Genomic DNA, 21545 nt, shown 5'->3' with positions numbered 1-21545 from the left:
TTTTTCAAATAAGACGCACGGTCAAACGTTGGACACAGAAATCCACAGCTGGATGGGGGTAGTAATATATAGCCTTTGTGTTGTTTTGTATGTTCAGCTGCACTTAAATGGGATGGGGGTAGTAATATATAGCCTTTGTGTTGTTTTGTATGTTCAGCTGCACTTAAATGGGATGGGGGTAGTAATATATAGCCTTTGTGTTGTTTTGTATATTGAACATGAATGTAGCTATTATGCAGTAGTACAATGTGCAAAGGTGATAGCTTTATATGTCTTGAGTAATGGCTTATCAATTATTATAGAGGAAAGTGAGTTTTACTCTCTATGTCCCAATATGAGTGCATTCTGGTACAATGTGTGACATATCCTAGTACTATGGATCTATGCCTATATATCCAGATTCATAATACTAGAATATGTTACATCCTGGACTAGAATACAGTTGTACTAGGACGTCGTCTATCTAGATTCGTAATACTATGATATGTTATATCTTGTACTATAATGCACTTATATTGGAATGAAGGGAGTATTTACTTTGGACCTGTTTGGTTACTTGTATTGCTTAATTCAATTCCGTCTTAGTTGACAATATAAATTATCTTGCTGCTTTGAAGAGATGGTTCTTGCAAAATGGTGTAGTACACAATAAATGAGAGAGAATGGTTGTTAGATCTCTTATGTCTCTACTAATTTATTGTGATATACTTTAATAGGCGACGATTTCTAACATAGAAAAAAAACTATGACGATTATGAATCAGTATAACATAATGCCTTGTGCAGATAGGACACAGTTTGGACTTCCTTAAATTCAATGGTACAATCAAACACTATTGGATCTTGACCTAACCTTGCATAGTTGGATCTTCATTATTTCCAAAACATTCACTTTGGTCTTGATTTCCTGTTTACTTTTGTTTGCCAAAACATGAGGATACCATTAAGATCGTTGTAAGACACACTTTTATCGTAAAAAACCTACATATCAACTAAAGAGATTAACTAGATTCATAATAGGTGTATGTTCTCACATTCTTGTTCGATAGTGCTCCTCACGCTCGGGGATCACTCATCCATCTTGTCTTTTGATTCATCTATGGTATCCTTTAATATCACTCACTTACTTAGAATTTAACGTCATTGAGTAGGAAAATAATATTACCCGTCCTAATTTATAGGGCATGTAAAAAATTCATTAGGGAGTTGATATGGAAGGAAGTTTCTTGATGATATTCCCGTAAATAAATGCACGATGCATGCATAAGATTAATTGCGGCGATTGATGCACGTATTATGCATGGAGACGGTACGTCGTTCTAAATAATTCCGTGCACCCACGTTAGGGGTTTGCACGCATGTGTATGGAAGGGGTTAATGAAGTGTCACACGCACATACAAAATGTTAGGGCGCACGTGTATGAATGCCGATGAAGTGAATAATCACGTAATCACTATATGAAGACACACCTCGTATTATGGGACAATATGAAAAAACATACTACACCATATAAATTGAAACATACTTTAGGAAGTATTCTTATACTCCCCTAAAATTATTTTCGTGTAACTTTAGAGCGCGATAAATTAATACTAAATACTTCTCTATGGTGGTCTTTAAAATACAACCTTCTTATTTCCATAGAAAAATGATTTAGTTCCTATAGAGATAACTAAATGTTATAGATATCCTAAGCGAATGAAAGAATTTTAGATAATGTTAAATGAGGTGGTGTTTGGTTGGAGGGACTAAAGTGGGACTAAACTTTAGAACTGCACTTATGTTTTTATGAGAAGGACTAAAGTTTAGTCCCTAGTTTTCAAACACCTCCTGAATAGAACTGCACTTACAAAATCCTATAAATTTCTTTGTTCCAAATTAGTTTTAATGTTGGTGCGTGTTGTTCTTAAAATCTATCCTCTCTTCAAAAGAATCTGGACTAGACTATTATTAGATTAATATAGTTAAAAGTTGATCTTCAGTCTTCCTCGACTGAAGGAGCAGTCCTAAACCGAATCAGAATGCGACCTGTCGCAACACGAACATCGTATTCGCATCCAACGACATCGTGCGCAAATCAGACCTGAAGACGGATCCAGATTGACCAAAACCCCCCAAAGCAAGAAAAGAAAACGTCCGGAACGTCCAACCGGCCACCCCACGGCCTACCACCCCCATTCAATGACAAGTGGGCCAGACTCAAACCCGTCCCCACAAGTCATCGACTACCGGCATCCTACCGCCGGCGTCCACGCGCGGCAGATCAATCCCCCCCATCACCAGCAGGCAGCAGCAGCAGCCGCGCCGCAGCCGAACGCATCTCTGACACCCCAGAGACCCCGCGCCGCCGCGACGCCGCCCCTACAAATACGCCGCCACCTCCCGGATCCCGATGCGACAGGCCCGAATCCCGAGACCTCCTCCACCTCGCGTCGGCTGCGGTAATCTTCTTCGCCTCTGACAGAGAGAGCGCCAAGCCAAACCCCCCGCGCGCGTGCTAGGGTTTGGGAGGAGCCCCCCCCCGGATCGATCCTGGATGGGGGATCGGGGGGAGGAGGAGGAGGAGGAGCTGCAGATGGCGCTCCGCATGAGCCTCCAGGGCTCGCCGCCGGCGCAGCAGCCCGAGCCGAAGCGGAGCAAGCCGCCCCCGCCGCCCGCCGAGGAGGGGGTGGCGGCGGCGGACGCGGAGGCGGAGGCGCGCCGCAAGCAGCGCGAGCTCAGGGCGGCCGCCGCCGAGAAGCGGCTCCGCGCGGTCGCCCCCTCCCCCGCCGCGGCGCCTCCGCGGCCGCCGGGCCCGGAGGTGGTCGCCAGGGAGGTGGAGGTGGAGGTGAAGGCGGACCCGGGGCCATCGGGGGTATCTATGGAGGAGGCGAAGGCGGAGGAGGTGGAGGAGGAGAAAGGGGAGCGGTTGCCTACGGACGTGGCCGAGAAGCTGTGGCTAATGGTGTTCGGCAACAAGCTTGAGAAGGAGGTGTTGGCGCAGTGGAGCAATCAGGGCATCAGGTGAGCTCTTCTTCCTTGCGTTCTCTACTGTCTCTTTCTTTCATTTTGTTTGAACGGCTATTACAGGAGATCTGTTATCTTTTCGATATATTAGGGGAAGAAAGGGTCCGGTTATAGAAATTCAAAGTTGAGAGATGTAACAAAATGATCGAATCCTAGTGCTTTAGGAACGTAAGGAAAAAAAAAAACCCGAATAAGGTCTACTAAGCTTGCAGTTCTCAGGGTCCAAGAGTACCTCTTCCTTCATTATTTGAAGAAGGGGTGTTGGGGATACTCTGTACTAATTTGCGTGTAGATGTATGCAAGATGTGGCTTTTATAGTGAGCAGCTGATCCGAGGTTGCGGTTGCACAGTCACAGCACAGCTCTACTGCTGGTTACTATAGCTGCAGCTGCAGCTGCAGCTGCGGCCAGCTGAAACTGAGTATCAGCCTGTGAGATGCTTAGCATTTTGTTATCTGGTCGTAAGATTGTATACATATCAACATATTTCTGTCTCAATGGTGTTGTCAATCGACCACAGGAGTGTATATTACTTGGATGCTTTCTATTTCTGATGATGAGTATAAGGATGGACGTCTGGAAATGACCATTAGGATGTTACCCTGAATCCTTCAGGATCTGGTGCAACTCTAGGTTTTAGTTTGCATGAACAGTTGTTTATGTGTGTGTTAGACGCTGTTGATTCAAGGTTATATTTATGTTAGAGGTTCAGACTGAGATTGTAGGGTAGGAAATAAGAGCTATTTGTGGTGCTTGTGGTTTGTCAGATTGGCAACTAGGCTTAGCTTCACTCAAAAGTATCGTCTATGGCGGGCAGTTAATAAATATTCCATGCGCGGGAAATATAAAAGCACTCAATTTTTCTATTTTGGTCACAAAATAGATGGCTTGGTAAAAGCTTAATGAGTTCTTTTTTCACTGGCCGAAATTATTATTCATGAATACTGACCATGCGTGGCAGTAGCAGCATTTTACTGATGAGATTAGATCGAGTTATTTATTTCCTTTATTGTTAGAGATTAGACCAGATCAGCTTCTTGAAGGTCAAGTTATCCCATGTATATAAGGATGGGGATTGTATTTCTACGTAGCAACCAAAAATCTATAGACAAATCCCTAACCCCTATACTTCCGATGTGGTCTCTCCTATGACATATTCTAGATCTATTCCTCCTTCACCTACTGCAGTTCACGTCAAGTTGTCTCCATCCAGCCTCCCTCTGATGGATGTCTACCCTTACGATGCATCATTACCCCTATTATTCTTTCTCCATAATATTTATTACTTAACTACACAAGTTGACCCCTCCTTGCTTTTCCGAGGCAGTTATAAAGGGTAATACAGCTGTTTTCTTGTGTCGTTTTCTCACCTGCTTAATTGATATGAATGGTTAAAACACACCATAAATCGGGTTTGAAAAATGGTCATAGTAGCTGGTGTAAACTTTTTTCCTTTTGCGGAGTTCTCAATGTTTGTAAACTGTAAAGGCTGAAAATTCATTCTTATTTTTTCTTTGTAGTCAACTATTGCTGCCATACATAGGCTGTTGGTGTTTTTGTTTGTGCTTTCAGCTGATGATTTGAAGTTGTTGATCTGGTTCATACCAATATCAGAATTGGATGTTAAATGAGACCATGTGTTTTCTTTGCAGTTACGGACAATGTACATGTAATACTAAGTTCAGGCTTTAAAGGATAGCTCTTGTTCCGTAGTATTTGTGAAAACAAGAGCTGATAGGTGTTACAAATTTTACTATCATCCATATATGCGTTGTTAATGGGTTGATTTGAGGCATCTGAAAGTAGGACTGTTGTGGTATTGAACAAATCTGTATGCATTTTTTTTATGTGTAGAAGTTTTTTTTGTAACACAATTACACAACGAATCCCTGTGCCTTTGGTAGAATGCTGTCTGTGTCCACCTGTTTAGAATGGTGCTAACTACTGATGGGATGAAGTGTGATATTTTCAGCCCTACATAATCCACATAAGGAACACGAGAAGCAGCTCTTAGTTAATTTAATCTGTCATTCTAGTCCCTGACTGGTTAGAGCTGTACAGCAATTGACTTTGCACGTTAGATGAGAACTACTACAGCACATTTTAATTTAGATGCAAACAGTTGCTTGGATATGGTACAGTGTTAATCATATCATGCCTTTTGTTGCACAATTCAATGCTATACAATTAATCTGCTTTTGTTTAATTATTGTTAAATGAACAGATTTAGCTCTGATCCTGAAACAACCATGGGACTGGTACAGCATGAAGGTGGCCCTTGTGGTGTCCTAGCTACAGTACAGGTACCGCTCCCTTGCTTTACCTAAATAATGTGATTAATTAACTGTCCCTTTTGGACAGAAATGTTAATCTTTAGTTCCAGTCTTCTTCTGAACTCAGATTTCCATACTGACTTCATATTTATTGTTACTTCTTTCTCATGCTGTGACATGTTTTATGAGTTTATTTGTAGCACATAAGCTACTAAATGCATTTGAGAAACCCTTCTAATTGCTGCAACTAAATTTTAATACACCTGTTCTGTCAACACAAGCTACGTTTAGTGGACCTTTTTGGTTGGACTGCCTGTACATGATCCTCACAACTCAAACTGGACCTAAGCAACCTGTCTAGAACTCTAGATACCAATGAAAGAAATTCAAAGTATCTTTGATGATTCAATGTACAAACAGATATATGTTAGTAGGAGATAGGCTGGACTTCTCTGCTGTTTCATTAGATTTATTAGAAAAATGCTATTTAAAGGTAAGTAGCTTTTTTAGATGTTTATTTTGTGTGGTCACCTTGACCTGGTTTTAATTCTTTTTTCCTGATTTGTGACACTAGTGTATCGCTATCTGATAGACAGACACAAGATCAAACTATTTCTTCATTATTTATTTCTGTTTTCTGAAAGCTCAACATTTCTGATGGCGTGTTTCTTAATGCAGGCCTATGTTCTTAAATATCTTTTGTTTTTCTCTGATGAATTGGGTAATCCGGAGGTTAGTGATCCATTTTATGCCCTGGGACAAAGGCGCTTTTATCAGAGCTCTTTTGCTGCGAGGGATGATTTTTCTTCTCTGACTGATGACAGAAAGATGAGGTGGTTTCTTTTGCTCCTTTTAGATAATACTGGTGTCAGCATTATCTTTTGATTATTTGTCCACTCAAGTTCATATTAGGGATTGACAATTTAAATTTTAGCCAAGAAAACATAGGCCCTTGTTTTACCAACAGAACTCTTTTACAAATGAATATTTAAATATTTATTGGAACAACATCAGTGTTTTATATATTATTATTAGAATCGTAAAATGCTTTTAGAACTATCATTTTCCTCTTTTCCTTTTGTTATATACTATTTCATTTATAATGTACAATTGATATTCTAAATGTGTCACGAAATATATTCATGGTGCAGAATATATACAGAGTAGTGCTTCCTTAATATTCTTTACATTAAAATGACTGCTATCAAATTCCTGTCATTTGTTAGAGCACTGGTTCATGCCATGCTGGAAATTCTATTTTTATGCGGAACGGGGAACAGAGCAGTTGTAGCAACCATTGGAAGTGTCAATGAAGCGGTAAGTGGACGTGTTGAAGATCAGGTGACTCGAGTTTTTTATACCTTCATCTTCGACATGCCAGTGATACTCTTATGAAACTTATTGCAGAAAACTGCTGCAGTCTTGGAAGGCCTTTCTGTTGACTCAGCTATGGATCTGCAGAAAGTTCTTAGAATAAGTACATTTACCTCAAGGAAGGATGCATTCAACAGTCTTATAGCAAACATTTCTTTGTTTGAAAGTCGATTAGGAGCCATGCTATTCCTTATATCTGCTCTTCTCTCTCGAGGATTGGTATGCCTTTGTTTATCCTTTAGTTCTCAACTTTTTATGCATTCTGTTAATCCATGTTCAATAAGTGAACACAACACTATTTAAATCTATCAGAAATTTCATGTACATGCCCTGGCATAACCACCAATGACTTTTGCATGCTTTGATATTACAAAATCATACTACAGTTAAAATTATCAACATAGTAATATAATGACAGGGAAATATAGATTAGTTGATTGGTCTAGAATGTGGTAATGATAATGAGTGTTACATAGGTTAGCTTTTGGGTTAATTCAGTTAGGATCTTATGGACGGCTAGTTTAGTTCTGCCTTGTTATCTATGAAGGTAATTTAGTTATGCTTCCTACTTCTCATAAGAAAACAGTATTTTTTTTCTATGATTGCCATCAATTTGTTTCTTCCATTTGTTTTATTAATCGTCACTTCTTCCACTCATTGATGGTCATCTCAAAGCATCTCGATATTATCTTCATTTTCTTGCAATTTATACGTCTTTGTACACAGGAACGTATTCAAGCGGATAGGGATGATCCAAGCCTACCATTGGTCACTGCCCCATTTGGGCATGCTTCACAGGTATAGATGGCATTGACGTGCAGATATTTATTTAGCAGAGTAGATAATACTGTGTCAGTTCACACTGCCACATACTCTTGCAATGTAGTGAAGTCACTTTGGTAACAGTTATATTGAGCCAACGTTTTCGACCCAAATGTGACTAGTGTGATTTTTGCAGGAAGTTGTGAATTTATTGCTATGTGGAGAGGCTGTGTCAAATGTATTTGATGGCAAGGTGGACTTTGGTGGTGGCATGTTCCTGAATGGGATACCAAATGATGTTGAAGTTGGTTTCCTTACCCTTCTGGAATCACTAAACTTCTGCAAGGTTGGTCAATACTTAAAGTGCCCGAAATGGCCAATATGGGTGGTAGGAAGTGAAAGTCACTACTCCGTCCTTTTTGCCCTAAATCCCAATGTTCAAGAAGAGAATGAGCTGGAAGAGCGGGAATCTAAAATAAGGAGGGCATTTGATGCACAAGATCAAAGTGGAGGTGGAGGCTTTATTAGCGTTGAGGGGTTCCAACAAGTTCTGAGGGACACTGACATAAATTTTCCTTCTGATAAGCTTGAGGACCTCTGTAATGCTGGCATTATAGTATGGAGTGAATTCTGGCAGGCGCTGCTACAATTGGATAAAAGGGCTGGAGGCATGAAGGATCCTACAGGCCTTATGGGCAAGAAGCAATTCACTATCTACCATTTCAATGGAATCGCGAAGTCCGTGCTTAATGGGAATGCTAACATTGGAGGTTCAACAATACAGAGACCCAGACTGTGCAAGTTAAATGTCAGTGTCCCGCCAAGGTGGACTCAAGATGAGTATCTAGCTGATGTTGTAAGCGCGTCCACCAGCGGGAGCAAGGATGACAGTGTTCTTTCACTTGCTCCACCTGTTCAAACTTCTCAGCATGCACCGTTGGTGGACTGCATTAGAACCCGATGGCCACGGGCAGTTTGTAGCTGGGTTGGAGATATGCCTAGTATTGTCTGATGCCATGCCGCGTGCTAGTCTGATTTTAAAGTGGCTATTGCAGAGCAGGCTGCTTGAGCTTCAAGGCCATGAGGGAAGGAAGCCGCGAAAGTGACAGCTGCTCCTGGACTCCTGGTGTTATCACTGTTCCAGCTGATGAATATATGATTTTTCTTGGTTGCGTGAATGATCCTTTGATGTAATTTTATCAGGGACCCGAACATTCTTTTTCCTATAATGACATTAGCTGTATACTCGATTTTATGAATATGTTTTCAGTTCAAGATACATTCTTTTTTGTACACATACACCTTGTGGTTCTATTTTAAATCTGATAGAGAGTTGGTGACTGAAGTTCGCTGTAGTTTTTTTTTTTTTTTAATTTCCTCTTTTGGGTTGAAACCCGAAGTCATGTGAATCAAGTGAATTAACTATAATCAAATGCCAGTTTTTGAGGGAAACATCACCGTCATGTTATTACGGTAATTTCTTCTCGTTGTTTCGTTCCTTTTTTTATTCTCTCAGCTAGAAAAATACTACTACTCCCTTTGTTCTTTTTTATGATGTTGTTTTAGTTTGTTTTTCTTATGATGTTTAGTTTGTTCGTCAAACATTTTAAAACGGAGGAGTACTCTGCATTCATGTGCTTCCTCTGTAGTTTGTGAGTATTCATGTACTTCCTATGTAGTTTGGGAACTTGCATTTTATTTTTGAGCAGTAGTGGAATAACAACTAATATGCCGTTTTTTTAATGTATAAACTAACCTGAAAAATATGGAATTACAGAAAATGAGTTTAATCAGTGAGAAAACAAAACTGGGTTCATAAATTAATTCGACCCATCCAGTACTCCCTCCAGTAAAAAATATTTCAGGTCAATGAATTTGATTCGAGGCAGTATCAGGCTATCAGCTTTCCTTGGTGCATTTTTTTAGACGATTTTTTTTCTCGTGGAAACAGCAGATGATTTTAGCGCCTTCTTTCTTCGAAAGCGTCTTCTCCTGGTTGGCAGTGCACTTCTCCCGAAAGCTGTCTTGTTTGCACGAAAGCGTATTTCTAAACAGAGCTACGGCGGCGAGCACCGGCTCCAACCCCTCCCCCGTCGCCGCGCCCGCCGGCGATGAGCTCGCCGGCAGAGCCCCCTCCACCGGAGCACCCCCCTACTCCAGCTCCAGCGCCAGCGCCCGCTTCCCCGCCTCCACACCCCGCCGCCTCAGGCAATGAGGCCGCCGGCCCACCAAAACCTAACCCCCCAATCACACCCGCGCCTGCCCGGAATGCCTCCGCTGCGCCGCCATCCGGATCGCCGGCTACCGCCGCTGCCGCAGCCCCCGTGCCATCCCGAAAGGAATCTGGGTCTACATCCGCCGCCGCCCCCGCGGCGGCGACCCGGAAGGCCTCGGGGGTAGCCGCCGCCACCACCGGTGTGCTACCTCGGAAGCCCCTCGGGACCACTGCCCCCGTCGCCGCCCGGAACATCCCGGCGACCACCGCGGCGTCCCGGACCGCCACGAGGGCCACCACCACCACTACCGCCACCTCGGTGTCCCGAAGGCCCGCCGCCGCCGCTGCAGTGGCCTCCCGAATTCCCTTGAGGGCAACTGCTGCCACGACGACCCACGCGGCATCCCGAAATCCCTTGACGGGAGCCGCCGCCGCCACCGCCACCGCCACCGTTGCCGCGGTGGGGAGGGGCGGATTCCGGGCCGCTCCTACACGCCCGGAGGAGTACACGCCGCGGATGGGGATGGAGTTCGAGAGCGAGCACGAGGCGTACGAGTTCTACCGCTACTACGGCTGGAAAGTAGGGTTCAACGTCCGGAAGGAGTACGCCAACAAGAGCAAGAAGACCGGCGAGATCACCTCCCGGAAGTTCGCCTGCTCCCGCGAGGGCTACAGGGCCAACGTCAAGCGGGGCAACCACATGGTGCCGATGCCGGACTCGAGGACCGGCTGCAACGCGCACCTCGTCATCCGCCGCAAGAAGCCCGGCGCCAAGCTGGAGGTTTACGCCTTCCAGCCGCGGCACAACCACCCGCTCTTCGCTACATCCTGCATGCCCAATCCTCTGCAGCCCAATGTCGTGCACTGGACGACATTGCCCGATGCCGTTACGCCGCCTGATCTTCTGATGGACGGGGGTGAGGTGGGAGGGCAGGAATCTACCGAAGAGAATAGTACCGCGAGTGCAGGGGAAGGGCGCCGGCAGCCGCTGCGAACCAGGAGGCAATGGGAGATGAAGTATGGAGAAGCTGGTGCTTTGTTAAATTATTTTCAAGACCAGTCTCTGGCTAACCCCTCGTTCTACCATGCCGTGCAGTTGGATGTCGAGGATAAGGTGGCAAATGTTTTCTGGGCCGATCCAAGGATGATTACTGACTACAGTCAGTTCGGTGATGTTATTGCATTTGATGTGGTGTCTAGGAACAGTATAAGCCTCCGTCATTTTGCCTCTTTTGTCGGTTGTAACAATTTTGGTGAGCCTATTGTCTTTGGGTTAGCGCTCATGTATGACGAGACTGCAGAGTCTTTCCAGTGGCTGTTTGAGACTTTCTTGCATGCAATGTCTGGACGAGCACCCAAAACTTTCTTTTCACATCAAGATGCGGTTGTAGCAAAGGCTGTCTCTATAGTGATGCCAGACACAACCCATGTTATATGTGCATGGCACCTAAAGCATGCTGCAACGAGGAACATAAATCAGCTTAAAAGTGACAGTGATTTCATGAAGGAGTTCAAGGCATGCATCAATTTGTATGAAGAGGAGACGGAATTTCTCACTTCTTGGGATGCTATGATCAATAAGCATAACCTTCATGATAATGTATGGTTGAAAAAGGTATTTGAAGAAAAAGAAAAATGGGCTAGACCTTATATGAGAGGGGTCTTTTCAGCTGGAATGAAAGGCACACGATTGAACGACCGCTTCCAGTCTGATGTGCGGGATCATTTGAGACCTGAGGTAAATATTCTTTTATTGTTGAGGCATCTTGAGACAGTTATTAATGATAGGCGGCGGAAAGAATTGGAGGTTGAGTATAGTTCAAGGCTAAAGTTGCCGTACTTTAAAATTAAAGCTCCTATCCTGACACAAGCTTTTGAGGCTTATACCAATACGATCTTTCCGCTTTTTCAAGAAGAATACGAAGAATTCCAGTCAGCTTACATTGTAAACCGTGATGAAAGTGGCCCTTGTCGTGAGTATGTCGTTTCAGTTGTTGAGAAAGAGAAGCGATATACAGTTTATGGAAACCCTATTGAGCAGACTGTTTCATGCTCATGTAAGAAGTTTGAAAGAAATGGTTTCTTGTGTAGCCATGCGCTGAAAATTTTAGATGCAATGGATATAAAATATCTACCAGACAGATATATTATGAAGCGCTGGACAAAATATGCTAGGACTTTGATGTCTGGAGATGTTCAAGGTCAAGCAATTCAAGCAGATAAATTATCAGAATCCTCCAGTCGCTATCAATACATGTGCCCAAAGTATGTTAGGCTTGTTGCTCGAGCATCAGAATGTGAGGAATCCTACAGAGTACTGGACCAATGTTGGGTAGATCTTAGCAACAAAGTTGAAGAAATCCTACAGAAACAAACTTGTGTCGATGCAACTCTGACCCAGACTGATGTTCAGAACCTTAAGGTTTCCTTACCTTCTATTACAAACGGCACTCAAGCAGAAAATATCATGGACAAATCAAGTGGCACAACAGCAAAAGAGTCAAAGAAGAAGGGGCAGAAAAATAAGATCCAATCAAGAAATTGCATTGAAAAAGGTTTACGAAAGAAGCAGAAGGTTCACTCAGAACAACCTGCAGAGTATGCTTTGTTAGGTGGTTCTCAATCTGGAAACATGTTTCAGGTATTTTTCGCCAATTTTTTGTTTAGTCAAATTGTAAGTCTGAATATGTTTTTCATTTCAAACTATGGATTCGTCTGTTGTCTGGGATTCTACCCATATCCCACATTTTTTTGGCAGAGAACTTTGTTGGGAAAAGTTTATGTTTTGCATTTTTTAAGTTCGCTTGTTGTACAGTTGTGCTGAGGTACTATTTTTATCTGATATAAAGTTGTTGTCTTCATCACTTCATGTTAAGCTGCAATGTTCCATGCATTGGTGTCGATAATCTAACTTACTAACAATTTTGCATTATGCTGTGCTGCATTTTTTTACTTAGTGCAACAAATAGTCATGGCATTTTTCAACATGCAGGCTTTCGAGGGTCCTCCTAACATGTCCCCACTGGGTACCCAAACTCCGACCTATAAAACCTACAGGGTATGAAGTTACATACAAATTGCTTCCCTACATATGATGTTCTTTTAGTGGTGTTGTATTGGAAGTTGTTTATTTCCTATTAATCCAGGGGATTGAGATAGTTGTTTATTTCCTTTTTAATCTAGGGGATTGATCTTTCAAGTCCGATGGGCCCAATTAGCTATGATGAAATGCCCTCTGGCTTAGATCCGACTTTCACGACGGTATTAATAACTTTTGATTGAACCCATTCTAGCCTTTGAGTATTGGAAATAGTACTAACGTGATTGACACTTTTTCAGCATCTAGGTTTTGCAACCTATCACACTTCTCAGGTGTCAAGTAGCAGCCCACACAACCAGGTAAATGATCATAGGATATGTGTGGGTGCCCTTCTATCACTTCACATGTAAAGCTTGGGAAATTATTGAAAATTTGTTTTTGTTGTTTTCTTCAGCAACCTGATGAGAATTTCTGCACAAAAACATCTGAGTTGAACAATCTCCATTCTTCTCTGTAGGCCTTGTAGATATGAATGCCTCATTGCAAGGTGCTGTGCTTCTCTCTTTTGAGCACAGCACGGAACATGTAAGCTCCATCTTGGCGTCTTGTAGATTGGAGGCTCGAGATGATTAGATGTCATCCATCAACTATAGATGGCATGGACCAGCTAGAAATGGGCATATACATCATTGGTATGTAGCAGTTCAATTAGTACAAGTAGCTGTAGTTACTAGCTACTCTTTCTTTCTTGCAACTTGAGTTGATTATTTCTTATTGTAGTTGGCAGGTTGGTACTAAGAGCTGGATTACCTCTTTACCATAGCCTGTATGAATGTATATATATTCTCAGATGTACAACTTGTAGGCCATAAGATGGCGTCTGCCTTTTGTGCGCAGGAAATGCTTCAAGATGTAACCACAACTTAACTTATGTCATTCCCCCTAGTCTTTCTGTTTTTCATTACCCTAGGGAGGTCGACTTATGTACATGACTACTGGGGCTGCCTGGTTATCTGTAGAATCACTTTGGACAAGAGGAAAGGATGAATATTTAGTTATTTCATTGATTATAGTCGACGTTGCATATAAACTACCTAGTGTTTATCTATTAAACCCTAAAAAAGTAGGGTCAAATTGATAGTTAGGTTTTAAAACAGGGTCAAAAGCGCAATTGTCTCTATTGCTAAATATCCAAAGGTAGGTCAGTGTTCAGTATAACCTACAATGAGGTCTAGAGGTCTGGCAATATCTAGCAGTTCACCTAGAGGCTGGTATTCTGATAGCTTAGGATGTAACATTTCACCAGTGTACTCACAAAATTATGCATACCAAGGTTTTCATGTTTTGGACAAATGTGATCAAAATACCCTCTAATAACAGGCGCATTCCTAACTTACTAGTAAACAAATGGTGTCATATCAATTCCATCTTTCATTACTAATTGAAAGTAAAAAGATTGTAGCAATAATTCCGATTTTCACTGGCCTGTATGAATATGCTGCTGCACTTGGCAGAGTTGATGAAAAACCATTGCTAACTGTAAACATGCCTAACAATTTGATTGTTATTCCTTAATTGTGTTCTCCTACCTTTCCCCCTGTTGTACTGACTATTGGATCCATAAATTATGGTGTATCTCTCAAGTCTCACCTTGTCATGTAAAATAAGAAGGTGAAAAGACAGAACTGTGGCTGGGCAGTACACAGTCAGAGAAGGGTTTAACTGAATAATACATGACATTGTCCTGAATGGTCCAAGTCAGAATGCCATATCAAGCATGGAGCTAATCCAACTCAACTGGTTCTTACTATCAACTTGCCTTACCTGTTCACCAAGGTAACCTTTTGTTTAGCAGAGACAGTTCTATTCTTCTATTATGTTCTGTTGTTTACTCATCTTGGCACTTATGTTTCTCAGATCAATAACCAGTTCAGTTTTGATGGAAACTGATGCATGATACAGGTTGCCTCTGGCAGATGGAACAGCCTATGAATCACACTATCTGTGGCAGCAGTAGCAGCAGCAGCAGCAACTGTATATGAAGAAAGAGACAGAACGTGCTCGTCAATCATCAACCTTCAGTGATTCGGTACCCACTGAACAACATGCCATAACTTAAATTCCTTGCAATCCAGGTAGTTAGTGTTATGACTTATGAGTTACTCCAGCTTACAAAGTTCTTATGTTGTAGTTGTAAAATGTGCCTACCTTAAAAACAAGTTGCAGGCTAGCAGCCAGGCTTCTCCCTTTTGTTTGCCAGTGAACAATTTTGCCTTGTATATTTAGGCCATGTGTGCATAATATGAGTATAACTATCAGGATGCCACACATTTCCACCGTTAGGCTCAACTATCCACTCTCATCTGAATTGCCCGTGTCTCAAAAACATCTTAATTGGTAATATTTACAAGTGTATGTGGTACACTGATACCAGATCTTACATATCACAGACACCAAGTATCTTTTAAGAGATAATCCATATTGTAAGGCTAGCATAATATCCTTCTTGGGTACATAGATCTTAATTACATGTTACAATACTGAGTTTATATTTAATATAAGACATGATCTCCTAGAGATCTTACATGTTATGCCTAGTTTTCTTAAAAGGCAAGATGAATTATAATGTTCTGATAGACAACTGGAAATTGCAAATCAACATACAGATTTATAGTGAATCAAAATATTGTGGTGTCACTGGATGTGAGCCTCCTGTGATAGCATTTAGTAGTCTTGGCAATGGAGGCATGTCGAGTTCAAGTAGACCCTCAAGAGACTGTACCACCTCGCCCATTGTTGGTCGATCAAATTCGTTATCTTGAATACACCAGCATGCAATTTTGCAAGCTCTTTCAACCTCAACGAGGTTCACACCGCCTTCCAAACTGGCATCCACAAGACTTCCAACGTCTCCATCGAGAAGCTTGCGTGCAGCTTGCATGGGAAAAAAGAATGAATAATCACCATCCCTGAAATTTTCATGACTCGAGTTCCTCCTTCCTGATATGATCTCAAACAAAACCATCCTGTAGCTGTAAACATCTACTTTTGATGTAACAACTGTTCCACTAATCCATTCAGGAGCCAGATATCCAATAGTTCCTCTCATTGTAGTCATAGCACGGCTAAATTCTCTCCCCAAAATCTTCGCCATTCCAAAATCTGCAATTTTAGGCACATAAGATGCATCCAGAAGTATATTCTCTGGCTTGATGTCACAATGTATGATGCAATCCCGACAACTAGTATGCAAGTAGGCAAGGCCTCTGGCAACTCCAATAGCTATTTGATATCTAGTTGTCCAATCCAAAACTATATCATTAGCCTTGAATAAACACACATCAAGGGAGCAGTTTGGCATGTATTCATACACAAGTAACCTATTATCACCTTCGCAACAAAACCCGACCAATTTAACTAAGTTAATATGCTGGATGATTCCAATTGAATTCACTTCAGCCCTGAATTGTTTCTCTCCCTGACGGGCTCCATCGAGCCTTTTCACTGCTATGGTAGAGTCGCTTAGGTTCCCTTTAAATACAGAACCAAAACTTCCTCCCCCAATTTCTCTGAAAAGTTTTTAGTTGCACGTCGCAAATCAATATGTCGAAATGCAATGATCCCAATGCTATCCTCAGACTTTTCCAGTGGGTGAGCAATAATCCATTTCCCTTTTATCCTCCATAGTATCAGTAGAAGGGTAATAAGAAACAAAGTGCCTGTGCTTGCACCAATGGCAACACCAATTAATGTTCCACTCTTCTTCCTTTCTGAAATTTGCAATTCTTTTGCAGCAAGGCGAACGTAAAGGACTACCCCATTTCCATCAGAAGCAGCATCCAGCAGTTGCTTTACATTATACAACTCATCATGCCAAATGGAGCAGCCATCTTCCCCATAGGAATATGCAGTACAGGAACAGTTGCTCAAGCAAACCTGTGAGCATTGATCTCCACTGGTAGCAGCCTGCACATTTTCGGCGTTGTTAGGCAACCTAATGCTTTGCATAGGGTAGAACTTATCTGTGAGGTCTGACCTGTCCTTGCTACTGCCACAACTTAACGGAGTATTCCTCATGCACCCTCCTGTTCGATCATCAAGCTCCCAATCCTTCGGTGATTTTACAGAGAAGCCCTTCATACAGTCGCAGAATGGGTTGTTATTCGGATCCTTTTTGTCGTCGCAGATTGTGTAAGGTCCACAGATTGCAAACACATCACAATGAACTATCGGCTGCCTGTAATGTATCAGCCAGTCTTGTGACCCTTCCAGCCACGTACCCCCGAAACCTCTCCCGAAGACATCTATTCCAGTGTGCACGATCGCTGTGTCATCACGCAAAGTGTATGTGAAGTAAGCCTCTTGGTCATTGTAAACAAATGTGAAATTTGGCAATGCAACTCCAATCATCTCTGGTGCTAAGCCAAAGTATCGGCCATTCCAGTCCCCGCTGGACTTATATGGCACAGTTGAGTTCCATAGCAGATGCCCATCCCCATTGAGCCCCACCTCCAATGAGTACATACCTGGGGCCTGGTCAATCGAATTCTTCCTAGAAACAATACGGCGGTTCAGGCCGGTGACCTTGTCCCAGCCAATCTTCGCACCGGCGAAAAGCGTATCTGTTGGGTAGTCGAAGCTCTGCCAAAAGATCTTGAACGAGTTTGAGGAGCTTCGTAGGACAAGGTTGCCATTGTTCAGAAGCACGGCAATGGTGTCATTGGTTGTGATGTTGGCACGGGTAGACCATATGATGGATTTGGTGGCATGATCCAGGATGGCCAGGTTTCCATCACCAGAGATCGTGAGCTCCGGTGAAGTGGGGTCCACCACTGGGTTATCGCCGTTGGCGGTCCACAGCAGGGTAAGTTTGGGGACCTTGTTGAACCATATGCCAAGGTAAGAGTTGTGGTTGTTGTAGGACTCATTACCTTGCTTCAAGAAGCCGAGAGCAAACTTGCTGTTGTTGGAGACAAGCCTGTTGCTGCCGGCAAGTGCTTGGCTGGGTGACACGGTATCTGTCGCGGCGGAGCTCGCCAGAGTGTGCAGGAAGAGGAGTACGATGCCAAGAAGGACATGACGAAGGAGAGGCATGTGGAAGCAGATGATGAACAAGGGAAGGAGAAGTGGAGAACTGAAGGAGGAATGGTATTGAAGCTAGCTCACACAGTACGATTCTGCAAGCCGGTTCTGTTGTTGTTTAGAAATCAGACCAGCGATTAGTTCAGCTCGCAGATTGGCAAGTTAACGTGGTGGTGTGGGCACTTTGTCTCAATCACTAAGTCCATGTCAACTGACGATATCGTGTTTAGCCTGAAACAAACCTCGAGAAGTATGATAAGCTATCTGAATAATAATCTTCTCATGTTGGTCAAACCTCAACGCTGGAGCGTTTGGACTGAGAAATGATCCCTGCCAACTATTTCAGACAGAAAAGGTTGTTTTATGCCTCTGCCATCAACACGCAGGTTAGTAGGTATATTATTTTAAGTGAACTCCTTTTAAAACATTGCAAAACACTGGAAGTTCTTTCCTCACACCAATGCAGTGGATTTACTTTGTTCCAATTTTTTTTCTTGACCAAGAAATGGTTTCAGGTCCAAATGAAAACTTCAGTTAGGAGACAGAATTTTTAGTCTAGTTTCCAGTATGATCAAATCCGACATTCCTTCTCCAAAAGCAAATCGGTCTGATTTTAAGCACAGACCATGACCGAGGGATGTAAGATGCAAGAATTTCTGAAACGAAGCAAGCATAGGAATTGATTGACCTTGTACGCCTGATGAGTCAGGAGCCACCCAACGAGTCTGACATGTTTCGGTTGGGCTTCAGATTGCCAGAGAACATTGAATTTGTTGTAACTTGATTGTGCCTTGAAATCGCATGTTGTATTTGTACGTCTTGCAGAGTATTATTCCCCATTTGGCTGATCGATCCCCTCCAAATAATGTCATCAGGTTCATTTGTATATTGAGGACTTGTTGGAGCATATATTTCCCAGGGTGTGCGGCTGTACGCCTGTATGTGTTTGCTGAGAAAAGGGCGTGAAAGGGAACCGAACTGTGGCTGGGGCTTGCAGACAAGCGTGTTGAAAACCGATCAGTGGGACACCGGAATTAATGGAGGCAAAAACGAAAAAAATGGTTAGCACATTGACTTTGGCCTTTAACTATGTTATCATGTGAAAATCGTTGCGTAATCATGGGTGCTCGAAGGCCACCAAATTTCCTTGATCACCATGTGTAACAGAAGTGCTTGGTAATGATTTCAGCCTGTCGTTGAGTATTTTATCCAGTTTGACCTTTCTCCACGCGATAATCGGTTGAAGTGGTCCTGTTATTTTCTGATTAAGATTTAGATTTTATATCGGTTTTTATTATCATTTTTTTTAAATCATTAAACAGTGAGTTTTGTGTGAGAAGTTGCTTTAAAATCAAATATATCTATTTGTTTGTCAAGTTTATAATAATTAAAACTTAATTAACTAGTTACACGTCCGTGCTAACGCTACGGTGACAATTTATATTATAATGAAACAACAAAAAGATATACAATATATTGTTTTGGCTATCAAGTATAGATTCATGACATTAATTAAAACTTACATATGAGCGAGTTCAGTTTAAGCTTATTAGAAGGTCCTCAGTTATTATACGAAAGGGACAAACAAGCCAAATAAACTATATCCTGGACAAGGTTCAAAATTTGCAAAACAAGCCATTCGGTTGACCCATTCAGTCGACGATGTATTATGTCTTCAACGTCTTTTCTCCACGTCACAGAAAAACCAGTAACCAAAGAGCAAAAGTCCGATTCATATATTAAGTTCTAAACCGATTCTAGGACACATCCAGTCAATTAAGTTTAAATACATAATCATGCGTTTCAACATTAATTAAAGCATCACATTCATATATCCGTACATGACTTGGCAAACCACAAAGCCGAGGTTGCCTTAATCTAAGCTACAACCAAATTTCACAATTTTTTGCATTTTCGAATAAACAGTAAGAGAGAATGGATAAATCACATGCCCTGAAGCTGTAAATTCAATTCTACTAAGTCCTGAGCAGCTCAATTTTGGAGAGGATAGTAGTGTTGTTCCCTTTATGGTTCATCACTTCATCTGATGCATCAAGAAGGCAAGTTCGATTTCTAGTTAAGTAACTCTTGTTGTTCCTACTGCTTCCAGGAAGTCATATAAACCAGAACCACCAAGGATTTCTTGCTTGATGACTGTAAAGAGATGAAAGTTCAAACTGGTCATTAAAAAATTGTGTGCAGATAAGAGTGGTGTTGAGAAGTCAAGTTATCAAAGTAGCATTTTGTCTTTGTTCCAAAGGAGCTAACTTTGTTATTAAATATCTGATCTTTTCTTCGTAAACTCACTAATACGAGGGAAATTGTAAGTGAATAGTGAAGATAAATAATGGTTTGAGAGAGAGATAGAGGGTGAACTCACCAAAATATCTGAACTTCATACAATCGTCAAGGGCAATGCATGCGTGAGTGATAGAAATCATGGCAGCAAGTACCATTATTATGATCACATTCTGCATGGAGAAATGTATTTTTCCAAGAATATAAGCCCATTCCTCTGCTAGTAAAGTTCCCATGTCGACCTATTTTACTTTAAAACCAAAGAAACTATAAATCAAAAAACAAGGTGGAGATTTGCAATTGACTGAGTACAATAGTTAGATGCATTTCTTTAACATTTTAGCATATTGCTTCCAACATATGGCATCAACTTCCCAGTCAGTTGGTTATTTTACAATCTTGAAAAGCAATATTTTTCTATCAGTCCAACTAATTTGAGAAAAAAATTTTCTGAATGAGATATGTCAAGAGCAGTTGTGCGGCTGAATTGTTCAGGGATGTATGGAAAGCAAGTTTTTGTTTGACGCAACAAATATGTGTATATGTAAGATTGATGGAGTACGGATTCTGAGCGATAGCAGTAGACAATTCAATCAATATTTTATCACCTAAAGATCATGCATAGTATTTTGACGAAACAACGGCAAATACGCACCTTCAGGATGAAGCTTTACTGATGATCCAAGTCGTTGTGGGGTCTAAGATCCAGAATCCATAAACACTCTCCAGAACACATGCATTGCAGGTGAGGAGCCAGACGGGGCATTTCGTCGAGCACCCCGCGTTCATCGTACTCTGCAGAAAAGCGGGCAAGAGCTAGCTGGATGATGAGTTTTGTTTCAGAATGCATGATGAACCTCCACGATGCCAAGTTCAAGACTGCTCACCTGCACCTGCTGACGAACTACATGATGAGTTTTGTTCAACTACTCACCTCTCACGGGATTCACCTTCTGGTCCCCCACCGGCGAGGAACTCCATAGTTGCAGCTCACCCCATCGGTGAGTTTCTCTGCTGTGCGTGCTGCCTGCTGGTGAGCTTCCCCGTGCCGACGAGACCCCTCATGCCTGATGCTTCCCCGCCGGTAAGGGCTATCTCCACTCCGGCGGTGCCCATCTGCGCGAAGACGAGCAGCGCCGCCGCCTACATCGCCCCTGCTGCATCTATCTTTCCCTTGTTATGGGAGCAACATCTAGGTGGGACGACTGCGGCGCGTGGGAAGGTAGCAGGTGCTCATGGCAGTTGTGCGTGAGACGACAGTGAGGCGGCGCATCAACGATGACGGCGATGCGGCGCAACATACGTTGACCACGCGGCTAGGAATTGATCCACGCAGTAGGGAGCGGCAACGGCGGGCGGCTGGATAGTGCAGGGCATCAAGGCTGGCCTCCTGATCCACACCAGCAGCGACCTGAGGGAGGTGCGGAGGAGAGACCAGCGAGTCGGGGCGACCATGACTTGGCGGCAGAGAAAGGTGGCGGCACGGAGGATACCGA

The 21545-nt window shown here is 42.5% G+C and overlaps 2 protein-coding genes and 1 pseudogene across 4 annotated transcripts; 2 read left to right on the top strand and 1 right to left on the bottom strand.

Moving 5' to 3' along the window:
* The first annotated feature begins 2269 nt into the window (after positions 1–2269).
* LOC127771348 (uncharacterized) lies at positions 2270–8759 on the top strand. The gene is made up of 7 exons (XM_052297240.1): positions 2270–3003; positions 5230–5308; positions 5957–6111; positions 6505–6595; positions 6686–6871; positions 7379–7450; positions 7611–8759. The coding sequence occupies exons 1-7, from the start codon at positions 2537–2539 to the stop codon at positions 8424–8426; spliced, it is 1866 nt and encodes a 621-aa protein (XP_052153200.1). The 5' UTR covers positions 2270–2536; the 3' UTR covers positions 8427–8759.
* Positions 8760–9203: 444 nt separating this feature from the next.
* On the top strand, positions 9204–13732 carry LOC127770448 (protein FAR1-RELATED SEQUENCE 12-like). 3 transcript variants are annotated; one of them, XR_008016964.1, is made up of 6 exons: positions 9204–12270; positions 12622–12687; positions 12813–12890; positions 12969–13028; positions 13187–13361; positions 13457–13732. XR_008016964.1 is itself a non-coding variant. In XM_052296172.1 (5 exons), the coding sequence occupies exons 1-5, from the start codon at positions 9526–9528 to the stop codon at positions 13193–13195; spliced, it is 2958 nt and encodes a 985-aa protein (XP_052152132.1). In that variant the 5' UTR covers positions 9204–9525; the 3' UTR covers positions 13196–13732. The 3 variants fall into 3 exon arrangements, 1 of the variants encoding a protein (XP_052152132.1); XR_008016963.1 differs by having other exon boundaries at positions 13450–13732; XM_052296172.1 differs by having other exon boundaries at positions 13187–13732.
* A 1332-nt stretch (positions 13733–15064) lies between these two features.
* On the bottom strand, positions 15065–17763 carry LOC127770449 (G-type lectin S-receptor-like serine/threonine-protein kinase At2g19130; annotated as a pseudogene).
* Positions 17764–21545: the final 3782 nt, after the last annotated feature.

This window comes from Oryza glaberrima, chromosome 4, assembly GCF_000147395.1.
Source record: "Oryza glaberrima chromosome 4, OglaRS2, whole genome shotgun sequence".
NCBI lineage: Eukaryota > Viridiplantae > Streptophyta > Magnoliopsida > Poales > Poaceae > Oryza > Oryza glaberrima.
Note: the sequence above shows the minus strand (reverse complement) of the source record. Positions and strands in the feature narration are given on the sequence as shown.